The sequence below is a fragment of the Symphodus melops genome (assembly GCF_947650265.1).
Source record: "Symphodus melops genome assembly, chromosome: 11".
Lineage (NCBI taxonomy): Eukaryota > Metazoa > Chordata > Actinopteri > Labriformes > Labridae > Symphodus > Symphodus melops.
In genome coordinates, this window is record NC_136701.1 from 10,968,504 (window position 1) to 10,991,649 (window position 23,146).

Consider the following 23,146-nt stretch of genomic DNA (forward strand, 5'->3'; position numbering starts at 1 on the left):
AGACACCTTGCTAAAGTTTTGTCTTCCATTCACAATTGTACGGCCAAAATGCAAGCACTTCAAATGTGACCTTCAGCAGAGGGTCTTATCTTCCACTTTCTCTGCATCTGTGCATGAGAAGACATCATAACATAAAAATATTAAAGTATTCATGCATGGACCGACAAGCCTGTCCATCAAATGTCAGCTTTCGCTTTCTTACAATGTGGCAGCAGCTGTGGCTCCGAATGAATGATGTAAAGAGGACAGCGCTGTAGTCGTTTTGTCATGGATCTTTTTACCGTTTGGTCTGTACTGTATACTGTTTAGACTGTGCTAGGGTTGTTTAAAATCATTTTAAAAGATCCATCGTTTCGTGAGAAGCCAACCTTTAAGATCAAAAGAAGACGCTAAAATGGTTTAAGTAAATTCAACATTGTTTGCAAGGATGTTAGCTAGCCAGCCAGCTAGCTAGTCAGCCATGTGCTACTATTGACTGTCTTTTTATTTATATTCTTCACAGAGGAATTTAGAAACTACAGTAAAATAGTTACAGTTTTTGCTCATTAAGGCAGTAAATTTCACTTAATGAGAACATCACCTTTTAAATATAGTTTAAAATGCATTTGAAAGTAATTTGTTTTTCATAGTTGGGCCATATATATATATATATATATAAACCTTAAAACTATGAATATATAATAGCATTATGTCATGTCTGCCCTTTTAATTAATCCAAATGAATTGAATAAAGCTGTGATGGAAGATACAATCAATTTCCAGTATATTCAGCATATATGTAGAGAAATGTACAGATCAAGCAGAAAGACAAAAATAAGCAGGTAACACAAGAACATTTCAGTCAACCGCTATGTGACAGTTAATTCCACATCATAATCCTGCAAACACCAAACCTTTATCTTATTAGCATAAACACATTAGATGCATTACATAGCCCTTGCCCCTTTATCATAGTGTCTTTTAAGACAGGCCGTCTGGTGTTCCCCTTTCCTTTTTGTTTTCTATTAGCTCCTATTTAGGCTTAGCACACACACACACACACACACACACACACACACACACACACACACACACACGCACACACATAGTACTGCTTTTGCAACACAAACCATAGTGGGTCCAATTAAGTTACTTGTTTTGTTGTTAACTCATTTCAAAAAGTTTTAAAGTTTTAGTCTAGTCATTAAAGTGCCTGCACTAATGAGGTAGAACAGTGTTGGTTATTCGACAGGAAGAGAAGGTTGTTTAATAGCGTTCATTACCGACTTAGTTAGCTCACTTCATTATCCATGCGGACTATACCATCCTATAGTGCTCATTTAAAACAGGGACAGGATAACAATGCAAAGCAAGTTGAGAACATTGATTTTTATCTTCTGGAATCACAACTGTTTGACAACCAAAACAAAGGCTTTTCTTTTTTCCAGCCATTGTAATATAGCGCTGCTATGATGCTAATTCACACCATGACATTAATTAAGGCAGTGCTGCAAACATGTATGAACTGGTAAACTGCCATTCATTAGGTGTTGGAGTGTTTATAAACAAAGTTGAAAGTTGGTAATAAAGCCTCTTTAAACGTGTTTGTGTGATAGCAAAAGAAGAGAGAAGGAAGGCAGCGACAAAACTCAAACATTGTGCATTGCTGTTGCATAAATCACAGAAATACAATACAATTTTTCCCCCCTCTGTGTCTAAATTTGTTTTGTTGGTCAGTGGTGGTTTGGAGGAGAGACAACATGGTCAACAATCAAACAACACAGTAGGGGTTATACACAATGCGGGACACAGAGGAGTATGTTGTACAGCCATTTTACATTGTTGGCTGTTTGTTTTGGCCATAGTTGGACTTTTGTTCAGAGTTAAACCTTAAATCCTGGGAAATGAACGATCCGAAATCATGGAGTTGTCAATTTTTTACAGTGAGCATCTAAGGCCTCAGGGGGGGGCAAGCTTATTGAAAAAAAAGAGATAAATATACATTTACAGAGGGAGTTGTTTTAATGGAGTCTTTCATCATTTTTGATTTATCTTTTTTTGCACTGTAATTACAGGGCTGATAATGAGCACATTAATTAAGAGTGCTATTCTGTCTTATATAGGCCATAACAGAATACACATTAAAAGCAGATTAACTTCATATTTAACATTTTTTAAACAGAATTCCTCATAGAATACTGCATTTCAGTTTGAACCGATTTAAAATGGCTTTCATATGGCAGAGTTGCCACATATCTATGAACATTTATTTTACAAGTTCTGTAATTTATGTAAATTGAAACACTCTTTTCTTTCCTCTGCAGCCTTTGTGCTAAGTTGTTCATTTCCCAAAGAGCCAGCCGGTGGAGAAGTTTCTGTGACTCACCTCCATGCCGGGGGAGAAGCGTACTTCAGCTGCTTCACTGGCTACAAGTTACAAGGCCCCAAAATGCTCACCTGTCGCAATGCAACCACACCTTACTGGAGCGGGAAGGAGCCCCGATGTGTGGGTAAGACAAACTAGTTGACACACGTGAACTCCTTAACTCTGGAAGTAAAGTATCCATTCACTGAACTGCAACAGCAAGACAGCTCAAAATGTAATTAAGCAGAAATAATCTGTATTAGTGAAGGTCTCCTGTAGCTTCAGGATAAATTGAATGTCAACTGCCTTTTTGTATGAGGTCACATTTATTTTTGGACCTATTCACTATTTTGTAGTTTACATGGACAGGGGGCAGACTTTTGATGCAACATTGCATTTGTTATTAATCAGGGAAACACGTTTTAGAAGCTGTTTATGAAACAGCTGGACATTCATACTATCAGGAAGAAGATATATTAAGATATATTTTTTTAAATTTTTAACGACTGTTACCCCGATTTACAGAATGCAGACTAACAGACTTTAAGTTAGTTAGTTTACCAGTGACCAACTTCTACCCTGTGATGCCAGTCTCATCAATGATGTCCAATCCCCTCCATAACACAGACTTTCATCCAGCCTGACAGTCGCTGAACATAATGTCAAACATTATGATATGTTTTCATCAATGCACATCAGGACCCCATTGCACAAGTACAAGAGCAGAAACAAATAAACCACTTTGTTTATTGGGTCCAAGCTAAGCTTGACACAAAAAGAAAATTCATCACAGTAGCTTTAAGTTATGGAAATAGCAATGTTTGTTGGGATTTGAAGGCTGTTTACATATATAGAAGACATAGATTACTGTACAAAATATATTTTTTTAAATAGGAAATTTCTGTCCGCAGCTTCTCCTTTACAATAAAGGTGATTTTGATTAACAAATCCCTTCACTAAGTTGTCTCCTGGTGAGTTGATTAGTTACACTCTGAGGCCAAATGAGTGTGTTTGCCGGTGATTAGCAGCACAGGGAGCTTTTCCTTGGAGACAGGAGCAAAACAAGGCTATTGGACCTGGCTTCCTTAATTAGAACTCGGCCGCATGACTCTCCTCTTCCTGCTGATATAAAGGCTCATCTGCCAGCTCCAGCCGTCCTCCGTGTCTGCCTGCAGCTGCTCTGAACTGATAGTGTTACTGTCGCTGTTTTGCTGTTCCCTTTACAAGTCCATCACACACAGTCACACACTCTTAGACCCAGGTGAGCCGCCGAGTGTATTCCAGCCACAGTCCACTGGATATCGATGAAATCTCTGCTCAGACGGGGGACTTCTATCCAAAGCCCCAGTATAAGAACTTTTCTGTCATTACTTTTCCTCATCTAGTCTCTTTTTTTTTGTTATTGTCATCCTCTCTTCTCTCCTGCCTGTCTTTCTTCTCATATAGCATCCTGTGGGGGGATGATAAAAAATGCCACCTATGGCCGCATCGTCTCCCCTGGTTTCCCTGGCAACTACAGCAACAATTTGACATGCCACTGGGTCTTGGAGGCCCCTGAAGGCCATCGGCTTCACGTTCACTTTGAGAAGGTGGCTCTGGCAGAAGACGATGACAGGTGGTGTATGCTCACTGCTAAACTGAAACACACACATTGGGAATTAAGAGGAAGGTGAATTTGAATCTTCGGTGAATAGTTGACACAGCTTTAAAGTCATTCTCTGAATTACACTATGCCCATGGATAGACTCTTAAAGCCTTCAAAAGCTATAAATAACCAGAATCTTTAGGGAGTGGCAGATGAATTTGAAAGGACCTTTTATCATTATAATCCTTTAACAGTGTTCCATCAGGCGAGTGAATTAAAGGGACTACAGAGGGTAGTGAGAGGTAGGAGAAAGCTATTGAATCACATTTCTGATTCTTCAGTAACTGCTGATCCACACGGTTATTTTCACTCTTGGATATTCAACTCATCACAGAGTGGTGGAGAATGTTATCATAAAGTTATGACAGCCACAACTGGAACAATGGTTGGCTCAAAATTGCTTTTAACACAAAAAAAAAAAAAAAAAAAAACTTCTCTTACCTTTAAAGGCATTCCTTGAATTATATTCAATTATATTGGCCTTGTGTCCACCTAGAATTGTTCTCTGAGCGCCAGCATATTCTTTCAACTGTAGTCAATGAGGAGAGAGTGTCTGCAGCAATAATATAAGATATTCCCCTTATTCCCCACATCATCTTTGCTTCGTGTGGAATCGGGGAAAGATTATCTCAAATATGAAGCATTTAGTAATAAGCAAGGGAGTAGTGTCGGTCATGCAGAGGTCACTGACAACAGAATGTTGTCATAGAGACTGGACAGACTTGAATCACTTGTATTCTCAGTACACAAACCCTTCATGCAAGCACAGTAAAGTAAAACAAATGTTTTCCAATAGCATTGGATACAATTAGCTGTGGTCAGATTTTTTGTACTTTAAATGCTTTAAAAAAATCATAACTAGCTTGTCACTTTGTCATTTTGCGATGCCTTGTGTCTCCTCTCTGTATTTTCCAGGCTGTTGATAAAAGATGGCAACAACATAGACTCTCCCCCTGTGTATGACTCTTACGAGGTGGAATATTTACCCAATGAAGGCGTGCTCAGTACTGGAAGACATCTCTTTGTAGAGTTCACCACAGACGGGACATTGACCTCCACTGGTGCTGCCATCAGATATGAAGGCAGGTTAAATCATTTAGTTTTCCAAAAGCATACTGCACCTTGTTAAAACATTTTTTTTAAAACAACATACTGTTCTGGTCCACAGCTTTTGCAAAAGGAATGTGCTACGAGCCCTTCGTAAAGTACGGCAACTTCAGCAGCAGTGACTCCACTTATGGCATGGGGGCGGTGGTTGAATTCTCCTGTGACCCTGGTTACACGCTGGAGCAAGGCTCTGTGGTGATTGAGTGTGTGGACGCTCAAAATCCCCAGTGGAATGAGACCGAGCCGGCCTGTAGGGGTGAGTCAACAGATTTCATCTGCCCGAACAATTGTGTGACACTAAATCTTGTTTTTAAAATTGTGCTTGCACTGCAACAGACTTTAGAATTAGTTTTGAATGACCTCAGGACCTGAAGCATTCATTGTCATCTTGATCACTGCAGGAGTTAGAGGAGTCTTTTTACCCGAATATTAAAGACCACTGGCAGTTAACGATATCTCCCTAAGCTGCTTTTCCTCTGATCCATTATAAATTTCCTCTTAAAATTACAACAATGATTTGCTCTGACATGTGTGCTTGCAGGGCAGGTTTTAAGAAGTGCTCGAGATTAAAAGGCATACAACAGTTGAGCACTGCCACACTGCAGAGTACACACCATACTAAATAGCTCGTTTCACTTCTCTTACAATCTCACACTCTCCCCACGCACGACACGCTGACCTCGCTCCGACTCTTTGTTGCTTGCATCATGGTCTATCTGGAACACAATGAAATTGAAAAGCTCTCTAGTAAAGCTACATATGAGGAAATTTAATTTCTGCTCCTTGGGGTCATGGTCACAGGGTGGTTTAATAGCAGTAAGCAGTTTTACAAGGTTCATGTGAAGGGGCCTGTATACTTGACTTCATCTGTGTGTTATTAAGTATAAAGACCAAGGTTCCAAGTTACTGAATTGTCCCCCGGGGACAAATGAAGTTTTTTGAATTGAATTGATTATTTACTTATTTATTTTGTATGGGTGAGGATTGAAGGCAGAATCAAGGAGCTTTTTCCTAAACAAGATAGACCTGTTCAAAAGTATTATGGCTCAATCAGTACATACAGTGTAGGCGTCCAAACGTGCGTGAATGACTGTGTCTGTACAGACCATGTCGTGTTTTGTTTTGTTAAGGTTGAATTAGGACCTTTCTGGGTGGGGAGTGGGTTTGTTTCCACCAGCCACTAACAGCAAGCAGCTAAGTTATTTATAAAGCATTTATGGGTGATCTGGCAGCATACCTCTCTTCTTTATTAATATTGGCTGACAATCAGTATCTGACTATATATATCCTCTTTAAGAAAAGCAAATTAAAAATGTGTTTAATACAATGTTTGATACAACAGGAAATGTGTCATGGCACCAACACTATTGACTGACAAAAGAAAGTAGAATGGTTCTATCCTCTGAAGTCACATAGCAGTTCATTGTTCAGGGCTATCCTCATTAGTTTGGGACAAAAGATGGCTAGTTGTTGCATGCTGATAATACTTATTTATTATATTTCCCTCATCTACCCCTTACAATACATGTATTAGTTTCTTTGTGTCACCCTGAGGCATTTATGTGTTGCAGCTGTGTGCAGCGGGGAGATCACAGACTCTGCTGGTGTGGTGCTGTCTCCTAATTGGCCCGAGGCCTACGACAAGGGACAGGACTGCATCTGGGGCATCCATGTGGAAGAGGACAAGAGGATCATGCTTGACATCCAAGTGTAAGAGAGAGAGACTGCACTCAGGTGTAAGAGTGAGAAATCACACTGGCAGGGTCCGGAGGGAAGAAGCTCGATTAACCTGGAGATTTAAAACACTGCATCTCCAGATAGAAACACATGCAACATACAAGCACTCCAGTTCTTCTTTTTTTCCCTCATCTTTTCTCTTACTCACACCTCAACATGCACATGGGGAAGTGTTTCTGTGGCCGCAGTCACTAATTACGTTTTTTTTTCTCATCCGCTACATTAAGAATTCTGTGTTGTTTCCAGCTCGCTCTCTGACCAGATTAGCCAGTAAGCCTCCCTGCTCCCACTTCCCTCGTGTGTGTCTCAGAGTTGGCTTTGAAATGAATATGCTCTGGCAGTGAACTACTCTGAGCCACTTATCCAGCCATCCCAACTGTAATAAAACACACATGCACAAAGATATGTCAGAATAGACAGATGCAAATACAAATATAGCCATTTCTCCATCACACTGACTGTATGAATGTCACGTACACGTCTGTTAACTCATCCAAGTCATTGCTCTTAAATGAAGTGTTTTCTCTATATTACGCTCGATCTCTATGGAAAGAAATGCAGACTGTGTGTGTGTGTGTGTGTGTGTGTGTGTGTGTGTGTGTGTGTGTGTGTGTGTGTGTGTGTGTGTGTGTGTGTGTGTGTGTGTGTGTGTGTGTGTGTGTGTGTGTGTGTGTGTGTGTGTGTGTGTGTGTGTGTGTGTGTGTGTATGTGTGGATCATGGATGTATCTGTTCATTCATGTTCAAATGATTCCCACAATATTTCCAGGAACAAACTTCCTTTCGAAAAGCACAAAAAAACAACACCATAAATGATTTGCGTTATTGCCTGAAACACTCGAACACAAGAGGGCAAAAGAGGCTCAAATTAAACCAGCAGGAATGATGCCTGAGGATGGAGGAAAATAATCTCAAACAGAGGCTGTTGTAGCAATTGGTCATTGTCCTGAAGCATGGAGGCATTTGAACCATTAATTTTTTCACAGTATGTTTTCCTTATATATTATTGATTTATTTAGGCGTTAAATATAAATAAACTAAAACTAAACATAGTTGACGAACTGTCATGGTTTGATTATGACTTGTGGTCCAGATGCTCTGGTGACTGATCGCAAATTACAGTAGAAGATCATGCGCGTAATGGGCATAATGGGCTAAAAAAAAAAGGTATTTTAATGTCCACTTCAAACTAGGGCTGCTCTACTCTAAGTCTATGTACTGATTTATACATATATATATATATATATATATATATATATATATATATACTGCAAGAGAGTCATTCTCTACAGGAAATATTGTTACGTATTATTATCAAAAGATATCCCTGCATGAGATCTTGCCGTGCCAGGGAGTCCTACACAATGATGGCTCAGAATCAACCATGGGTTTGGTGGAACTGTGGATGGTTTCTGCACAGACTTCGTTTTTTATCCTCTCAGGACACAGCGCACATAATGTCCTGAACTTTATCTCTCAGGTTTACAGCAGCTGAGATAAGAGCCATCACTCACATATGATCCACTGATCAAACCAAGGGAGTAAAAGCATCAGACACTACCAATAATGCACAGTGTCTGGATGCCACACAGGGGTTTGTGTGATCCTGCTTGCCTCTCTGTTCTTTAGCTGGAGATTAAGTCTCAGTGATTAATGTCTGATGCTGTAAGTCAACCAGTGCACCTTGGGTAAAAAAGATCAGAGAGGATTTCTTTTCCTCTGCAGAAGTAAACAAGTTTGATTTGAGGTAAACTGGGTTTCATTCAGAGATTTCTTTTTAAATTGGACCAGCGTTAAGTTTGTTTTAATCCCAGCCACATGAGGATTCTCGCTGCAAATTAATGGTTCTGCAGCCAGCATTGGTTTCTATCAAAGTTGGTCATGCGTGCCTTCCTGGCAGTATGAGACCAACCGCTTGTCTGATCCCTGAAGACCCTTGCTATTACCCTCATGCCTTGTCTCATCACCCTGAGAATACTGTTCCCAAAGGCTCGGTCAACATGTAATTTGTGGGAATGTTTGTTTGTTTGTTTGCATGTTGAAATGAAGAAAGGCTCTTCTGGATGAGAGCTGCCTCATTAGAAGGGTTGGGCACACACTTTTCCACATTAATGAGAATGTTTTCTGTATTATCATTCATCGCCGTGCCTGTGCTGGCAATTACAGGGGAGCAGTGTGCATAATGAGGACTGATTAATTAATTTAGGCCAAACAGGAGGGCTGGCCCTCTGCTAATTAGCATGGAGCACGGCTCGAGCTAGTGCAGGAAACAAGAGGTTGCAGCTGATATCCCCACCTGTGGAACACAACATGGTTCTCATGTGAATGTCAGCATTCAAAGTATTCTGTATCGCAGGGCGAGAAAATCTGTTTTACAGCGGTATTCATGTTTGTATCATTTAACTTAGCAGGGTCAGAGACTTTTAAGATAGGGCACACGGAGTCCTCTAGTGGAGATTTGAAACATTACATGCCATCTACAAGTCCACTTTGGCTGATGCTGTGTAGCTAAAACGGTTATTTTGATTCCAAAAGAGAACAGAGCAGGACAATTTGAATGTCAAATCCATCTCTGAAAATATATAGTAGGTTGCCTTTTGAAAGCTTGACACTGAGCGTAATTTCCATTCCATTAGAGTTACTGCATTTTTTTTCAGGGTTTCTTGGACTTGACAGGTCAGTGAAGGTGACAAAATGCCCAGAGACTGCACAGAACACAGCTGTCATCCTCTCATCTGCAGAACAGAGCTGGTCCCATCAGTATGCAGAGGAGTTTGCAGAAACTCTCTGAAAGTCTTTTTACAAACAGTCCCCTAACACCCAGGACATGCTGATGGAAGAAACATTTAATCAAGTAAGACAAATCCAAAGCAGTAATGCCTTAAGTGTCATACATTTCCTTGCTTATTTTCCTGTGAGCATCCATCACGTTAGAGCCAGTCTCACATCATCACAATTTTCAAACACTTTAAGTATCATTTCTAATTTACTTTAAGTCAGTCCTCCATGTCTGTCCAATCACAAACCAGGACCACACTTCAGAAGATTGGATAGTCTGTCATTACTTTATATGGTGGATTATCGAAACAAATTCAACAGATTCAATTCAAAAAGCTTTATTTGTCTCCAGGGGGCAATTCAAATTCAAGCATAAATAACAATAAAAAATTAATCAATTAATTAACAGGAAATACTACAGAGTGTCTGTTGACTGTCACCAATAATTAATTTCAACATAATTGCTTTGACTACGATTATTATTAAAGGAAAAATATGTGACTTTTTTTTACTTTTTGTAGATTTCACAAACACCAACATGAAACCAAAAAAACTCGAGCTGCATCGTTGTGCGAGCATGTGCTAGCATGCAAGTTTGCTCGTAGCTTTACACTGCATTTAAATTTAAACGAAACTACATTCAAATAAGCAGTGAGTGCAGTATGTTATTCTTCTTTTCGCTATCTCCTAAATTTAACAACTTTCATATGCAAGGTGGTGAGCCAGTCAGCTGGCCGTCCTGTCCATGTAAACACGACGCATGTATGACTCAGACAGCATCACAGACAGTAGGAGTCGGGCCTCACTCTCATTCAGAGAGTATACTGGATTTCTGCTTTATTTATGTGTAAGGTAAACATTTAGCCTTTAAGAGAAACAAGAAAAGATGTCTAAACTCAAATATCCTTCAGGAATCAAATCAATGTAACTGATGCTGTGAAAGAAAAACACAGATGAGCAGAGGGACACATGGGCGATGTGGTGCACATATTTCATTTGAGACTAAGTTTGCGACACCAGGCTGGAGGGGAAGCCATTAAAAAGAAGCCAGGTGGGGTGACATTTGGGTGGAGTATATGCCAAGTTGCTACAGAGAGGACAGCTGAGCGACCTGCAGTGCCTCACCACAGAGTCCTGCGTAAGCCTGGACTTATTTAGCTCTGTGTGTTTGGCATTCCTCTTTGTTGCCACCAGGACACTTGATGCAGACAAGAGAATAAATGAATGGGGTCAGTTGGAACATTTAAAACCAAGGTTGACTGCAGCAATGTTGATGAGTAACAGAGACTGCAGGAATATTTAGCAGGAACCCAGATTGGAGGAAAGGTGAATTAAGTGAAGTGGAAAAGCATGTGATTTGATATTACCGTCATATAACTCAAATGTTTTAAGATATGCATTGTGACTTGTGTCTAACATCAGACCAACAATTACTGTGTTCAGCTGGGAAATAACAAGAAAACTTGTCATGTAATGTGGGATATTAACTTGGATTGAGATTTTTTTACTCCATCAAATCAGATACAAAAAGCACAAATTAGTTAACACGTAGATGAGGGGTGTGGAACGACACAGCCAAAATGTTTTGCTTGAAAGCAAAGGAACCAACAGCCAAGCCCTCAGTAGGGAAGTGAGACAGATTTTTCTTGATCAGACATGCCAAGAGCGCAAAATATTCTTATTAAAGGCAGGATAGGTAATTTTCTCAAGACACACTTTTTAAGTTTTTGGTTGAAATTGTCTTTATGTCCTGACAGTAATTATGATCTTATGTGCCCTGAGAAAGGAATGAAGAAAATCCGTCATCTGTAGCAGCTGTAAGCCTCTAAAAACTTCAACCAATGTTAGATCGAGGGTTGGTTTTTTCATCAACCAATCAAGCCTCTCTACCCCATGTATGCAAGCCCACACTCAAAGCATGAGCTGAAATACGCTTATGGACCAATAGCGCTTGTGCTTGTAAGTGAGGGGCGGGGCTTTTGAGAGCGCACAGAGGGGAGGTGGCTGAGTGAATATGGAGAACAGAGAGGATGCTACTTTCAAAATCATGCTAGTTTTCGAAAATTACCGACCCTGCCTTTAAATACAGGAACAGATAGTAGTGCTAAGAAAAGTAAAAATTAAAGTAATTTTACACATATTTTTTAGGGCTCGACTGATGAGATTATTGGGGCTGATAACGATATTGGGGAAAAGAAAAACCTGACACCGATATATCGGCCGATATCGTCTATGTTTGATCTTTCGAGATTGTGATCCCTCAATTGCAGTTATCACACACTTGTAGAAAAGATAAAATAAAGAGAAGATGGTCACTGAACTGCAAAGTAACTGCACATGCACATACCTCACAGCTTGAGCGATGATACATGCCATCATTACTCTGCTGGTGACAAAGAACTGCTTGTGTAATAAAATGAAACTCAAATGAAATGTCATGGAAATGTCATTTTTACAAAACATTTTCGCCTCTGATGAAATCTGATGAGGCATGAGTAAATTAGAGTAACTCTCTTTAAGACATTGTTTACCAGATGCCTTTCTGTGTAAAGTTAACTGAGCCTCTGATCATATTTGGGAGACTTTTAAACTCAAATCTTACTTTGGATATTATAAAATAAATACAATTGAATAAAAACAAACACCAAAAACTTTGGACACACTGCAGGAATATTCCTGTCGGATGCATGAAATCTGTAGAGATTGAGAGACTGGTTCGACATTGGAGTTTCTGGTACAGATATTTAGAACACTAATGAAGTATTTTACCTGATTTCTCCCACCTCTCTTTGCCATGAATACAGACAGGAGGAAATAAAGCAGATTGCAACGCCAAGCCTAAAACTTTGATGGTACACTGTTACAAAGAAACCATGAAGCACTTGTTGTTATTATGTGTTGAATTCACGAGTGTGAAGTTACTGGAGGTAATCACGCTGTACGATTGCCAACCGACAGTAACACATCCTTCATTCAGAATGGGTCTGAATGCAAGGAGAGCCTTGGGATGAGATAAGGTGAAATACAGTGCCATGATAAGGTGGATAGTGTTGTTGACATGAGCAGCAAGTGGAGGCTAGAGCATTGAATGGGAGTGAAGTGTGAGATGTGGCGATAGAAGAAGATGCAGACAATTTGGTTCCTGTGTGGAATGGACGAAAAACGTTTTATTGTGACAGCTTCTGTGCCTTTACTTCTCCTTCTGCTGGTAAAAAACACCCATTGTATTTTCTTTATTTCATGCAGTCACCTATAGTGTTTGCAGAGTGAATCCTATCCATTGAGTATGCATTGAATTGACTAATGGGGTTTAAAACTTTATTGGTGTATTTTGTTTCCTCTTTTTGCCAACTCACACATGCTATTTCAAGGAGGCCCCATTTTCATTATGCATTTATGCATAAAGGGTTGTTATTGCAGCTTGAAAATGGAAACTGCTATTATCATTCCTGTCACTTCCATGCACAGCGGCTGATTGTTAGAGAACATGGAGGTGCAAATTGTCACCATGGCTGTCCAACTAACCAGAGGGAGCACCTTGTCACTCAGCACCTCATTCTGCTCTCATTCATAGAGCTGGCAGCTATTATTTGGCTCCATCAGGAGGGGCTGAAATTTTGCTCCGTCCAGATTTCAGCTCCAATACACAATGGAATCCACTTTTGTTATTGTGGCCTAAAATGCTACCTTTGAGGACCTGCAAGCCTCAACTAGTCATCAGTGAAAAACAACCTTGTTGGGGAAAGTATATTACATATTTGTGAATGATAATAGTCTACTGATTTTGTTCTAGCCTTGGTGAAAAGAGATGAATTGAGTGCACTTCATTTATATAAAACTTCAGTGTGATTGTTCTCTGGAGTGATGTGAAAATACCATGTGGGAGGTTGTGAATAAGACATTGAGGAGAGGTAAAAAGATTCAGGTGATTTGCTTCCTTCTTTCATTATAACAGGATGTGTCAATCACAGATGAAGGAGCCACATCACAGACTTGAACTGCTGTGTAATATCCAACAATGGCACAAAAATGGTATTCGTTTAAGCATATTAAGTATTTACGGTCAGGGTTGCAGCCTCGTGTTTGTGATGGTCACACTGAAGACTAAACAATAAAAGAAAAAGATTGTAAGTGTTTAGAGAGGCCTTAGACATGTCAGACAAATCTACAAACTCACAAACTCAAGCATTTCCTCCTATACCTTCAGTTTGTCATGCATATGTAATATCATTGTGCTTTCAAGTTCCGTTCATGTGAAAATGAACATGCGCAAACATACAGCACTCATTATCCTTTCTGCTTGTTCTATCAGCAGAGGACTATTACTTCTCAGGTAATAAGAAGTAATAGTCCCCTCCCCCTGTGTGGGAATAAATGTCAAGCTTTAGTTATGCTCTAAAAGGGAAACGAATATATGAATATACAAAAAAGTTTAATACATTCTTATAGTTAATGATAGAACAGATTGATATAAAAAAAAAACTTCAATAAAATTGTGGTTCACTGTTTACGGGAGCATCATGTTGGACTTATTATATCTAAGTGTAGAAGATTTGTATTGGTTTTGATTTGCTTATCTCAGCCCTTATTCTTGCTCTCTAGTTGCCATGTAATCCAGCTTTGAAAAGGTGAAGAGACGTGAAGGATTGATGTTTATTATGCTCATATATTTGCAGTGATACACCCTAGTTCATATTCATGAGCAATGTGGGGGGCAAGCACACATACATCATGAATTATTTAGTGTTTACTTCACATTGCATGTATCCAATATAAACAAAATTAATATTTCCCTAGTGCTGACGTTACTTTTTGCCTTTAGCTTTTTCTTCCAGATACAAGTCATTAAACCGTTAAAATGCTGAGCAAACACTTACCTTATCATAATATAGATGTCTCTGACGTCAGTGTAACTTTTTTATTTATTTAAATCAATTATTTAAGAAAAGGCGTGATCCTTTTTTTTAAATGTCTGTTCTAGTCTCCATATTGGCAAGAACGACCTGCTGACCTTCTACGATGGCGATGACCTGACAGCGAACATCTTGGGTCAATACAGTGGCACACGGCCGCATTTCAAGCTCTACACCTCCATGGCGGATGTCACCATTCAGTTCCAGTCAGATCCCGCAACAAACATCTACGGCTACAACAATGGCTTTGTGGTCCACTTCTTTGGTATGGGTTTAATTGAATGTACATTCTATGTAAGCTGCAATCTGCTGATCTGCATTCAAAACTTAAATCTGAGAAATAAACCTGCATCTTTTTAGTGTTGGATTCAAAATGTACAGCAAGCAGTCAAAAAAAAAACAAAAAAAACAAACAGTAACAAGCCTAGAATAAAAAATGTTCCTCGTACCAGAACACAGCAGGTGACCAATCAGAAAAAAGAGGACTATCCATTCTCGATGCCTCCTTTTCTTCTCATTTGTCTTGATTCTGCCTCATCCATGGTGCACAGGCTTGGATAACAAACACTGAAACACAATAATAGGGTGCACTTCATCGGCAGCTGGTTTTGCCTGATGCTTTGTGTTCTTGGCCATGAATGCTGCAGTTAGAGAGACACAGATTGACTGGTGCCAAACCACATGCTGTGTGCCTCCCTGCAAACATCACAAGCCTCTATTTACATTTTCCTCCCAAACTACTGCTGTTCAGTGCACACTGAGCAGACATTTTTGCTGCCTTTACTTTGCCTGCAGAATTGGAAGATTCCCACTTACAGTTCTTTTACAGGCTTGGTCCCAAAGTAAATATAAAAGTCGAATAATATTTTATAAGGAAATGCAAAATAGTTTGTGTTTCTAAACTATTTTCTTTTTTCATTGTTTAAATGAAATGAGGGATATCTGTTCGTCTTAATTTACCATTTTTCATTGTGTCTCCTCTCCTCTATCAACTTTAACTCCAACAGAGGTTCCCAGGAACGACACATGCTCAGAGCTGCCAGAGATCACAAATGGATGGAAGAGCACATCCCACCCTGATCTCATCCATGGCACCGTCATCACCTACCAGTGCTACCCAGGGTATGAACTGGTCGGCTCCGAGATCCTCATGTGTCAGTGGGATCTTTCATGGAGCGGTGATGTGCCAAGATGCCAGGAAGGTAAGAGGAAGAGGTTAAACTTGTAATTTCTGCATTTGATCCCTACAGGGAGATCGCTCAAAGCCTTTTTCACTCATGCACATACGTCCAGGAATGTTTTTAGGGTGAGCTGCTGGTGTAAGAGTAGACGGCAGAATTTTTCACTAAGCTTCTTCCAGACTTTTTTAAGCCAGCAAATTCACAGAGAGTGAGAAGACGTAGATGATGTTTATCTCCACTGTGCTCCCAATTCTTTTTTGTCTCTTTGTTGATGCTGTGAAAAACATCAAATGACATGGAGCATTTACAACAGGGGAAAAAAACTGTCATCATCGTGCCAGATTCTGGTGCGTGGTAGTATGTTGAGGTGTTTTGATACACATAGATTTCCTTGGTGTATTTTTTATGTCAGGTTTTGCAATGACTACACAATTAAAAAACCTTTTTTTAAACCAACAAGTCCCTTATGATTGGATTTCTTTTCTATAAAAAAAAGACAACAGATTAAACTGGACATAGCAGAAAGTGAGAGAAAGACATCCAGTACAAAGAAAGACGAAATCCAGCTTAAATATGGCCATTGCATGTCTCTGTTACAAGGACTTTAAGAGAGGCTTTGAATATCTCCAAGGGGACTTTATAATTAAAATGTTATATGCTCTGAAGATTTTTTTTTCAGTTGGCTAAGTAGACTTAGTTAAATCAAGCCTAACACTTTAAAAAGCATTTAATGATGAGTATAGATGCCGCAGTTGGTCGTTAATCGCAGAGTGCTGTGTTGAACAGATTTGAGACGGTCTAGTCACAATTGATTGGATGCTAGTAAGCAGCTTTTTTTCCAGCTCATATATTGTCTGTCAACTCCATTGGCTGATGCATACCTATTTTTAATTGTCTATAAAGATGTGTTTTTCCTAGGCCTCTTCTTCACGTGGTTGTATAAACTTGTGTTGAAGCCATAGACTGGAGATTGGAGGTGGACACGGACTACGTGTTAAGTCTTTTCAATCATACAACCTGCCTTAGGCCTCATGTCAACCTTGTTTTTGTGTGTTTTTTTTGGGTAGAAAAGCACTCATGAGCTCTTCGTTTGTGCGCTGAGGAGGAGAGCGTTGCACGTCCATCCTGTCTCTATGAACAGTCTGCTCCATTACTATTTGATGTATGTTTTATCGTTGAGATCGTTTTTAGACCAGCAGACGATGGAGCAAAGAGGCTTGAAGTCACAATCTGTGGGCGGCAAAACTACAAGGAATATCATACATTTGGTCAACAGCACCTTACTAGTTTAAGGTTGAAGTTAAAAGCCTTTTAACATGAGTGCTCTCTGCAGCGGCACAGAAAAGGCAGAGTGTTCGAAAAAAAAAAAGACGCTGGCATGGCACTTTTTCTTTAGGCAACCTCCTGATGCTGCAAACGCTCTCTGCTCATTGAAAATATATTTTTTTTTAAAATGCTGGAAATCAGAAAAAAAAGCATGGTGGACAGTGACAAAAAAAACAAGACAAAGTTGTATATTAGGATAAAGTTATTCGAAGACTATTGTGGCTGTAGAGACAGTTGCACAAGAATGATAATTATTTGCCTTCAGTGATGTCACCTGAGTCTGACAACAAGTGTAATAACTCTGACCCTGCTTGATAAAAATTGGCCATTCATTGAAAAAATGAACAAATTTAACCAGAGAGTTTGTCAAAGTTGAGTAGTGGAAAAAAACACTTCAGTTTCTTCTTAACTTTTTAGTTTCAATTTTTTTATTTATTTAAATTTTAGACGGGTCCTCAATACACCAAATACTGATGTTTAAAAGCTCTACTACAACCACAACCAATGGAAATTGTTTTTTTTTGTGGCACACTAGTGATGACATGTCAGGACCCTGGAAATGTGGAGCACAGTCATAAGGTGATAACAGGAAGCCGCTTCGCAGTTGGGTCGTCTGTGCAGTTCATCTGTAATAAAGGATACATCATGTCCGGCAGCAGCCTTCTCACCTGCTACAACAGAGATTCAGCAACACCAAAGTGGAACGAGAGGCTGCCCAAGTGTGTCCGTAAGTCAGATAGGCAAACACACACGTTTTTTTTTTTTAATGTACCATGTTAAAGTTGTGTAACTTCTGTTTCTGTGGAGGTCTTGATTCATGTGCCTGTTGTCTTTATACAATGTTTTTTTTTAAAAATCAAGAGTGCAGAGTTTCTACTCTTGAAAAAGCAGCACAGTAATATTTCTGTGACATACTTTTCTATCTCTTAGCTGAAAAGTATGAGCCGTGCAGGAACCCTGGGGCTGCCTCCACCAGTGTGCAGAGCTCAGAAAAGGCCTTTTACCAAGCAGGAGAGACATTGACCTTCTCCTGCCACTCGGGCTACGAGCTACAGGGTGAAGCCACTATCTACTGCATCCCCGGACACCCATCCCAGTGGAACAGCACTCCCCCCGCCTGCAGAGGTAAACCAGGCCTTACATACTGCAGCTAACTTTACAGTACAGACAACTCATGGCACATTTATAAATACAGTAAACCGAGAGCACAAAATGTACCACTGATTGTGTAACAGTATGTGAATACTAAAACAGTGTACCTAATTTGTACAACACATACTACATGCTTCTTTTTGCGTATTTTCGCGTCCAAATTCTTACTAAACTGCACTCATGTCTTTGTAGCATCCACGAACCCAACTGTGAATGAACGAAGGCTCGATGGTGAGTCATGTTTTGAAATATTGCAGTTTTCATTTTTTGATGTTGCTTTTTTGGAAGAGCTGTTCCCGACCTTTTGTTTCGTTTGCCAAATTAGATCAAGATGTTTAATATTTGATTAAACTGGAAAATCTGTATTGTCCCCAAGGGTAAATTTGATTTGCAATAGAACGTCCTAAAACTCAGCACAAAGACATAAACACATAACCATGCATGATCATGATGGACTTGAGTGAGATAAGGGACACAAAGACCAACAGTAGATAATACAAGTGTTCGGACAACAATGCTTACAGTTTATTTAAAAACTGCTGACCTATGATTGACTATCCAACCAAAATCCAAAACCGTTTTTTTTGTATGTTTTACTGTTAAATTAGAGTTTTTTTTTTAAGAACACCCATTGCTTGTCAGACATAGAAAAGTATTCAGTTGAACACGTTCTTAGCGTTACAGGTCATGCTGTCCCCATCTTTGGGCATATCATTTAACTGGAGAAAGGAGTTGCCCTTAATGGCCCCGAAGAAACACAGATTTATAAAGTGAATATTGGAGAGGGGGGAAATTACCATGATCATTTCACCTTGCGATGTGACAGCTCTGCAGACGACTCAGCTGCCAGTAAATACAATGCACCAAAAACGATGAACAATGAAAGACCCTAACTTAACTACATCTTCATAGAGCCCACTGCATCTCTGTGCGTCGCTGACATCATGATAATTAACCGGAGAGGGCATGATTAGGTCTGGAGTGCATGGCGTGGACATAATGTCTGATGTCCAACATAAAGCTGCTTTCGTCAGTGTATATACACCTCTTTTCAGTTTTAGATCATTTTTGGAATCTTTGCCATGCAACTACTTCTGCAATACTCAATTCAATGTTCAAAGTACTACTAAATCAATGGTCTTCATGACAGATAATTCAAAATAACTTTAATGGGACAGCCCTTCTTTCTGTGCACATGTCACTGTTTTCATTACCTTTTTCATTTTACTCTATTGTAGTTGTTAACATGGATTACGGTATGGAGGGAACCAATATCGCCCTTGCAGTTTTCATCCCAACAGCAATCGTCCTGGTGGTTGTCCTCACTATTTATGTCTACTTTGCAAAGTATGTAATAAACTAAAATCTATGTTCATTTCAAATGATTGACATCAAACAAGCATTTGCATGATTTTCCTGCTTCTCCCTTCTTCACTTAGACTCCAAGGAAAGTCTGTCAGAATGCCAACATCTTCCCCACCGTATGACAACATGACAGAAGAGTCGGCTTTCGATAACCCTATTTACGAGAGCGGAGTAAGTACAGATGTCATGAGCATGCAAGACGTGGATTCACAGAACACCAGTGTGCTGTCCTGATCCTTTCCCATCTGGCCGTCATCATGTCGTCATCTCATCTGTCACCAGCAGAGGGCGCCCTCTGTCTCATCTTTCATCAACAATCTTTCATCAACAATCATCAGTAAGAGCTCTTAGTGCCTTGATGATGAACTGATGAAGAAATGACACTTTTCCTCACATGATTCTGATGTAAGATATTCCCTTTCACCCTAAATATCCATAATTCATCCACCATAAGGAGTCAGAGGGATCTGTTGGACGTGCAGAGTTTTCCCATTGTGGTCATCTCTCACCTCTCTCTCACTGTATGTTTGTCCTGCTGTAAGCTGCAATCACACAACCTGTGCAAATCCTTTTTTTTTTTTTGTATTTCATCATCTGCAACAATAGAAAAATAGAAAAGAAGTTCCTATTCATTCTTCTTTTTATGAACTGTCATTGTGACTAGAGCGTTCTTGTCTTTTTTTTCCGGCCCCTTCAGCATTGGCTGTCTAATTCTAGAAATAAAACCCTGTCTGTCCCACTTTAATGCACTACTGAACAGCTAGAAGGGGAGAGTTTGTTCTGATGCTTAGAGCACATCTCACCCCACCTGCCCACTCCACCATAAAGGTTCAACACCTTTCCCAATTTCACTCAAATTTTCACTTTCACTGGCCTCAGGTAGTTTCTTACAATTAACCAAATTATTCTTCAATGACACTTTTCAATATTGGGATATTGATATAAAGTGCAATAGAAAAATACAATTTTAAAAGTGCACATTAGCTCAAAGTCACAGTTTCTATTTGTGTTCGTCTTCTTTTACAAGTCTATGATATTACCTGTAGCTTGAACTTGATCAAAATGATTTCATTATGATAGCGTACACACCCAGACCGTCCACCAGTAGTTCAAAGTTGCTCATGCTGAGTGAGATGCGTTCATTGCCAACCTAGAAAAATGTTTCTCTTTTGTTTCAAGTTAATTCTCAGTAATGCTATGTGCTTTTTCTAAACGCTCATCTTGGGGTGACCATGAGAATGCTATATACTGTGAAGCCCTGATCCATATAACACAACATTTCAGATTTAAAATTTTTATTTAAAAAAAAAAAACTATGACAGATGTCTTTTAAGCCTAAAAAGCTTCTTCTTACATATTCCATGTTTTTTTTTTTCTCCTTGAACGCACCGTCTCGTCGATGTCTATCATTTGTAACATCACAGCTGTATCTAACTGTCTCATCTACTCTTTATCCCATGCATACTGGCAATGTTTTGTCATTGGTGTAAAAATGGCCTTAAAGCATTTTGTAGCAGCACTTAGGGGTGTGTGACTCATGATGCTGGTGTTCAAGTACTTGAAATCGGCCTTGGTTTTGATAGAAATTTTGGAAAGTCTCTGCCTTGTCTCCCAACCAAAAGTATTTTTACCTGGCCTCATCTCTGATCAAGACAACTACTGAAAGGCTATTTTTTTCACATCAATAATGTGATAAGAATTCAAAACGCCGCTTTCTAAAAGAACCAATAACTTCAATCTGTCATTGGATTTTTATCAACCGGTTACGGCCGCTTCCTTCAAGTTACGGACTAAATAAGTACTATGCACAATGCACACAAGTTGACAATTTTTCACTGATGGTCTTGGTCTTGTCTTGGTCTCGATCCCTAAATGTCTCGGTCTGGGAGCACTCTGGTCTCGACTAGTGTGGTCTTGACAACAACACTAATTATAATAGTGTATGTTTCCTTATCTCAGGGTAGAATGTGAAATCATTACTGATAAACAAATTAACTTTAACGTGTAAAATGAATGAACGATCTTATCAAATATAAATGACAGGTTTTTTGATCATGCTTGTTTAAATGTATTTTAAATGTGTGTATGTTCATACAACATCCAACTGATGTATTTGTCTGGTCTTTGCAGGACAAATGGAAATGATAAAGAGGTGTCCCTTTAGAGACCTTAAAACAAGAATTGCTCAAGCTTTGCCTTTTGGGACTCTCTCTGCACTGCTCATCTTTACCTCCCACTTTTTTGGTTTTCAAACATTTTTCCCCCATTTTTTTCCCTTATGTGTGGATAACTGTACATATGTCTTTCTTTCCACGGTCTAACCTGTAAATCTGTGGATCACCATGGTGATATTTTTATAAAGTTAAATGCTGATGACCGTTGGTGATTGTTTTTTTTCAGTATTTTTTGAAGCCCTACCCCTGTAGCAATTAGAGGCTAAAGGGAATAGATGCTTTGACTGTTGAGATCTGTTGGAGACATAAACCCTTACCAATCTTTGGAAAGTTTCCCTCTTTATTTTTCATTTCTTTGTGTGTATGGGCCTGCTCTTTGTAAATAAACTGCCTGTCCAATATGAGTGCCTCACGACTGACTATACTATCTGAGAAATCACTTGTGAATTGCAATTCAAAACAGAATCTTTTGTTGAAATAATTTTGTATTTCTAGGCTTGACATAATTAACGCTCCATGTGTTCAGACTCATCCATAATGTAGACATTTTCCTCCAAGCTGGTGTTTGGTTCCAACTGCGTATAAGCCCAGGATGATTTAACAGAAACATGTTTTCATATGGTAGGCCTACTAATCAGCTATGCACAACTTTCTTTTCATGTCAAACTGTCACGTCTGCCTCAAAGAAGAAGTTGTTACTCATAGATGTATGTTTCAAATGCGGTTGCATTTCAGCCTGTGCAGACCGTGAATTTAAAACCCAATGCTAACACACAGTAAGCTCATCATTTGACTGGGTTACTTACTGATGCTGGCTGTTAAGTCCAACATAAAATCAGTCCTGTGCGGCAAATCAACAATTGAATTTTTGCAAAATTCAAAACAGATATTGAACAGATGGGTTTTTAACTTCAGGTCACATGGCTGCTGTGCATCTTACGCAATAAAATTATAGATAGGTCTCATTTACGTTTGTGCATATGCTTTATACCCTAACGTTTGTCTTTGTTTGCGTCACAGCGGTAGCACAACAGGAACCAATTCACCTTCTCATGTATGTATGTATGTATGTATGTGTGTGTGTACACACACACACACACACACACACACACACACACACACACACACACACACACACACACACATACATTTAACCCACAGATTAATAATAAAATAAATTGTTGTGTAAAAAACTGACTGCTTTTATTCATGTATTTGTGTCATTAATAACTTTGGACTGACGAGCATAACCTCAGTCAATGAATATGTGCAGTGTAGACAGTGGCTTGAATTACCCTTGCAGGTAAGTGTTTAGTTGAGCTTAGCATTAAGATCTCATACAACTTGGGGCATACAGGGGGGCAAATGAGGCACATATCTCTTTACAGTACAATTCTGTTACACTGAACAAATGTCTTTTTGTAAG

At 39.3% G+C, this 23,146-nt stretch overlaps 1 protein-coding gene across 2 annotated transcripts in view; it reads left to right on the plus strand.

The window, feature by feature from the left end:
• The window catches only part of LOC306831378 (seizure protein 6 homolog), a 94,542-nt gene extending 71,719 nt beyond the window's left edge, over positions 1–22,823 (plus strand). Inside the window, exons 5-17 of one of the 2 annotated variants that reach the window (XM_079355460.1) lie at positions 2,304–2,489; positions 3,791–3,959; positions 4,905–5,071; positions 5,158–5,352; positions 6,668–6,806; positions 14,591–14,787; positions 15,530–15,724; positions 17,565–17,756; positions 17,960–18,154; positions 18,374–18,412; positions 19,420–19,528; positions 19,621–19,717; positions 21,677–22,823. In XM_079355460.1, coding sequence (XP_079211586.1) covers positions 2,304–2,489; positions 3,791–3,959; positions 4,905–5,071; positions 5,158–5,352; positions 6,668–6,806; positions 14,591–14,787; positions 15,530–15,724; positions 17,565–17,756; positions 17,960–18,154; positions 18,374–18,412; positions 19,420–19,528; positions 19,621–19,717; positions 21,677–21,691 — 1,895 coding nt within the window. In that variant the 3' untranslated portion in view covers positions 21,692–22,823. Of the gene's footprint in view, positions 1–2,303; positions 2,490–3,790; positions 3,960–4,904; positions 5,072–5,157; positions 5,353–6,667; positions 6,807–14,590; positions 14,788–15,529; positions 15,725–17,564; positions 17,757–17,959; positions 18,155–18,373; positions 18,413–19,419; positions 19,529–19,620; positions 20,132–21,676 lie in introns of those variants that run through there. The other variant, XM_079355459.1, reaches the window with a different exon arrangement.
• The last annotated feature ends 323 nt before the right edge of the window (positions 22,824–23,146 follow it).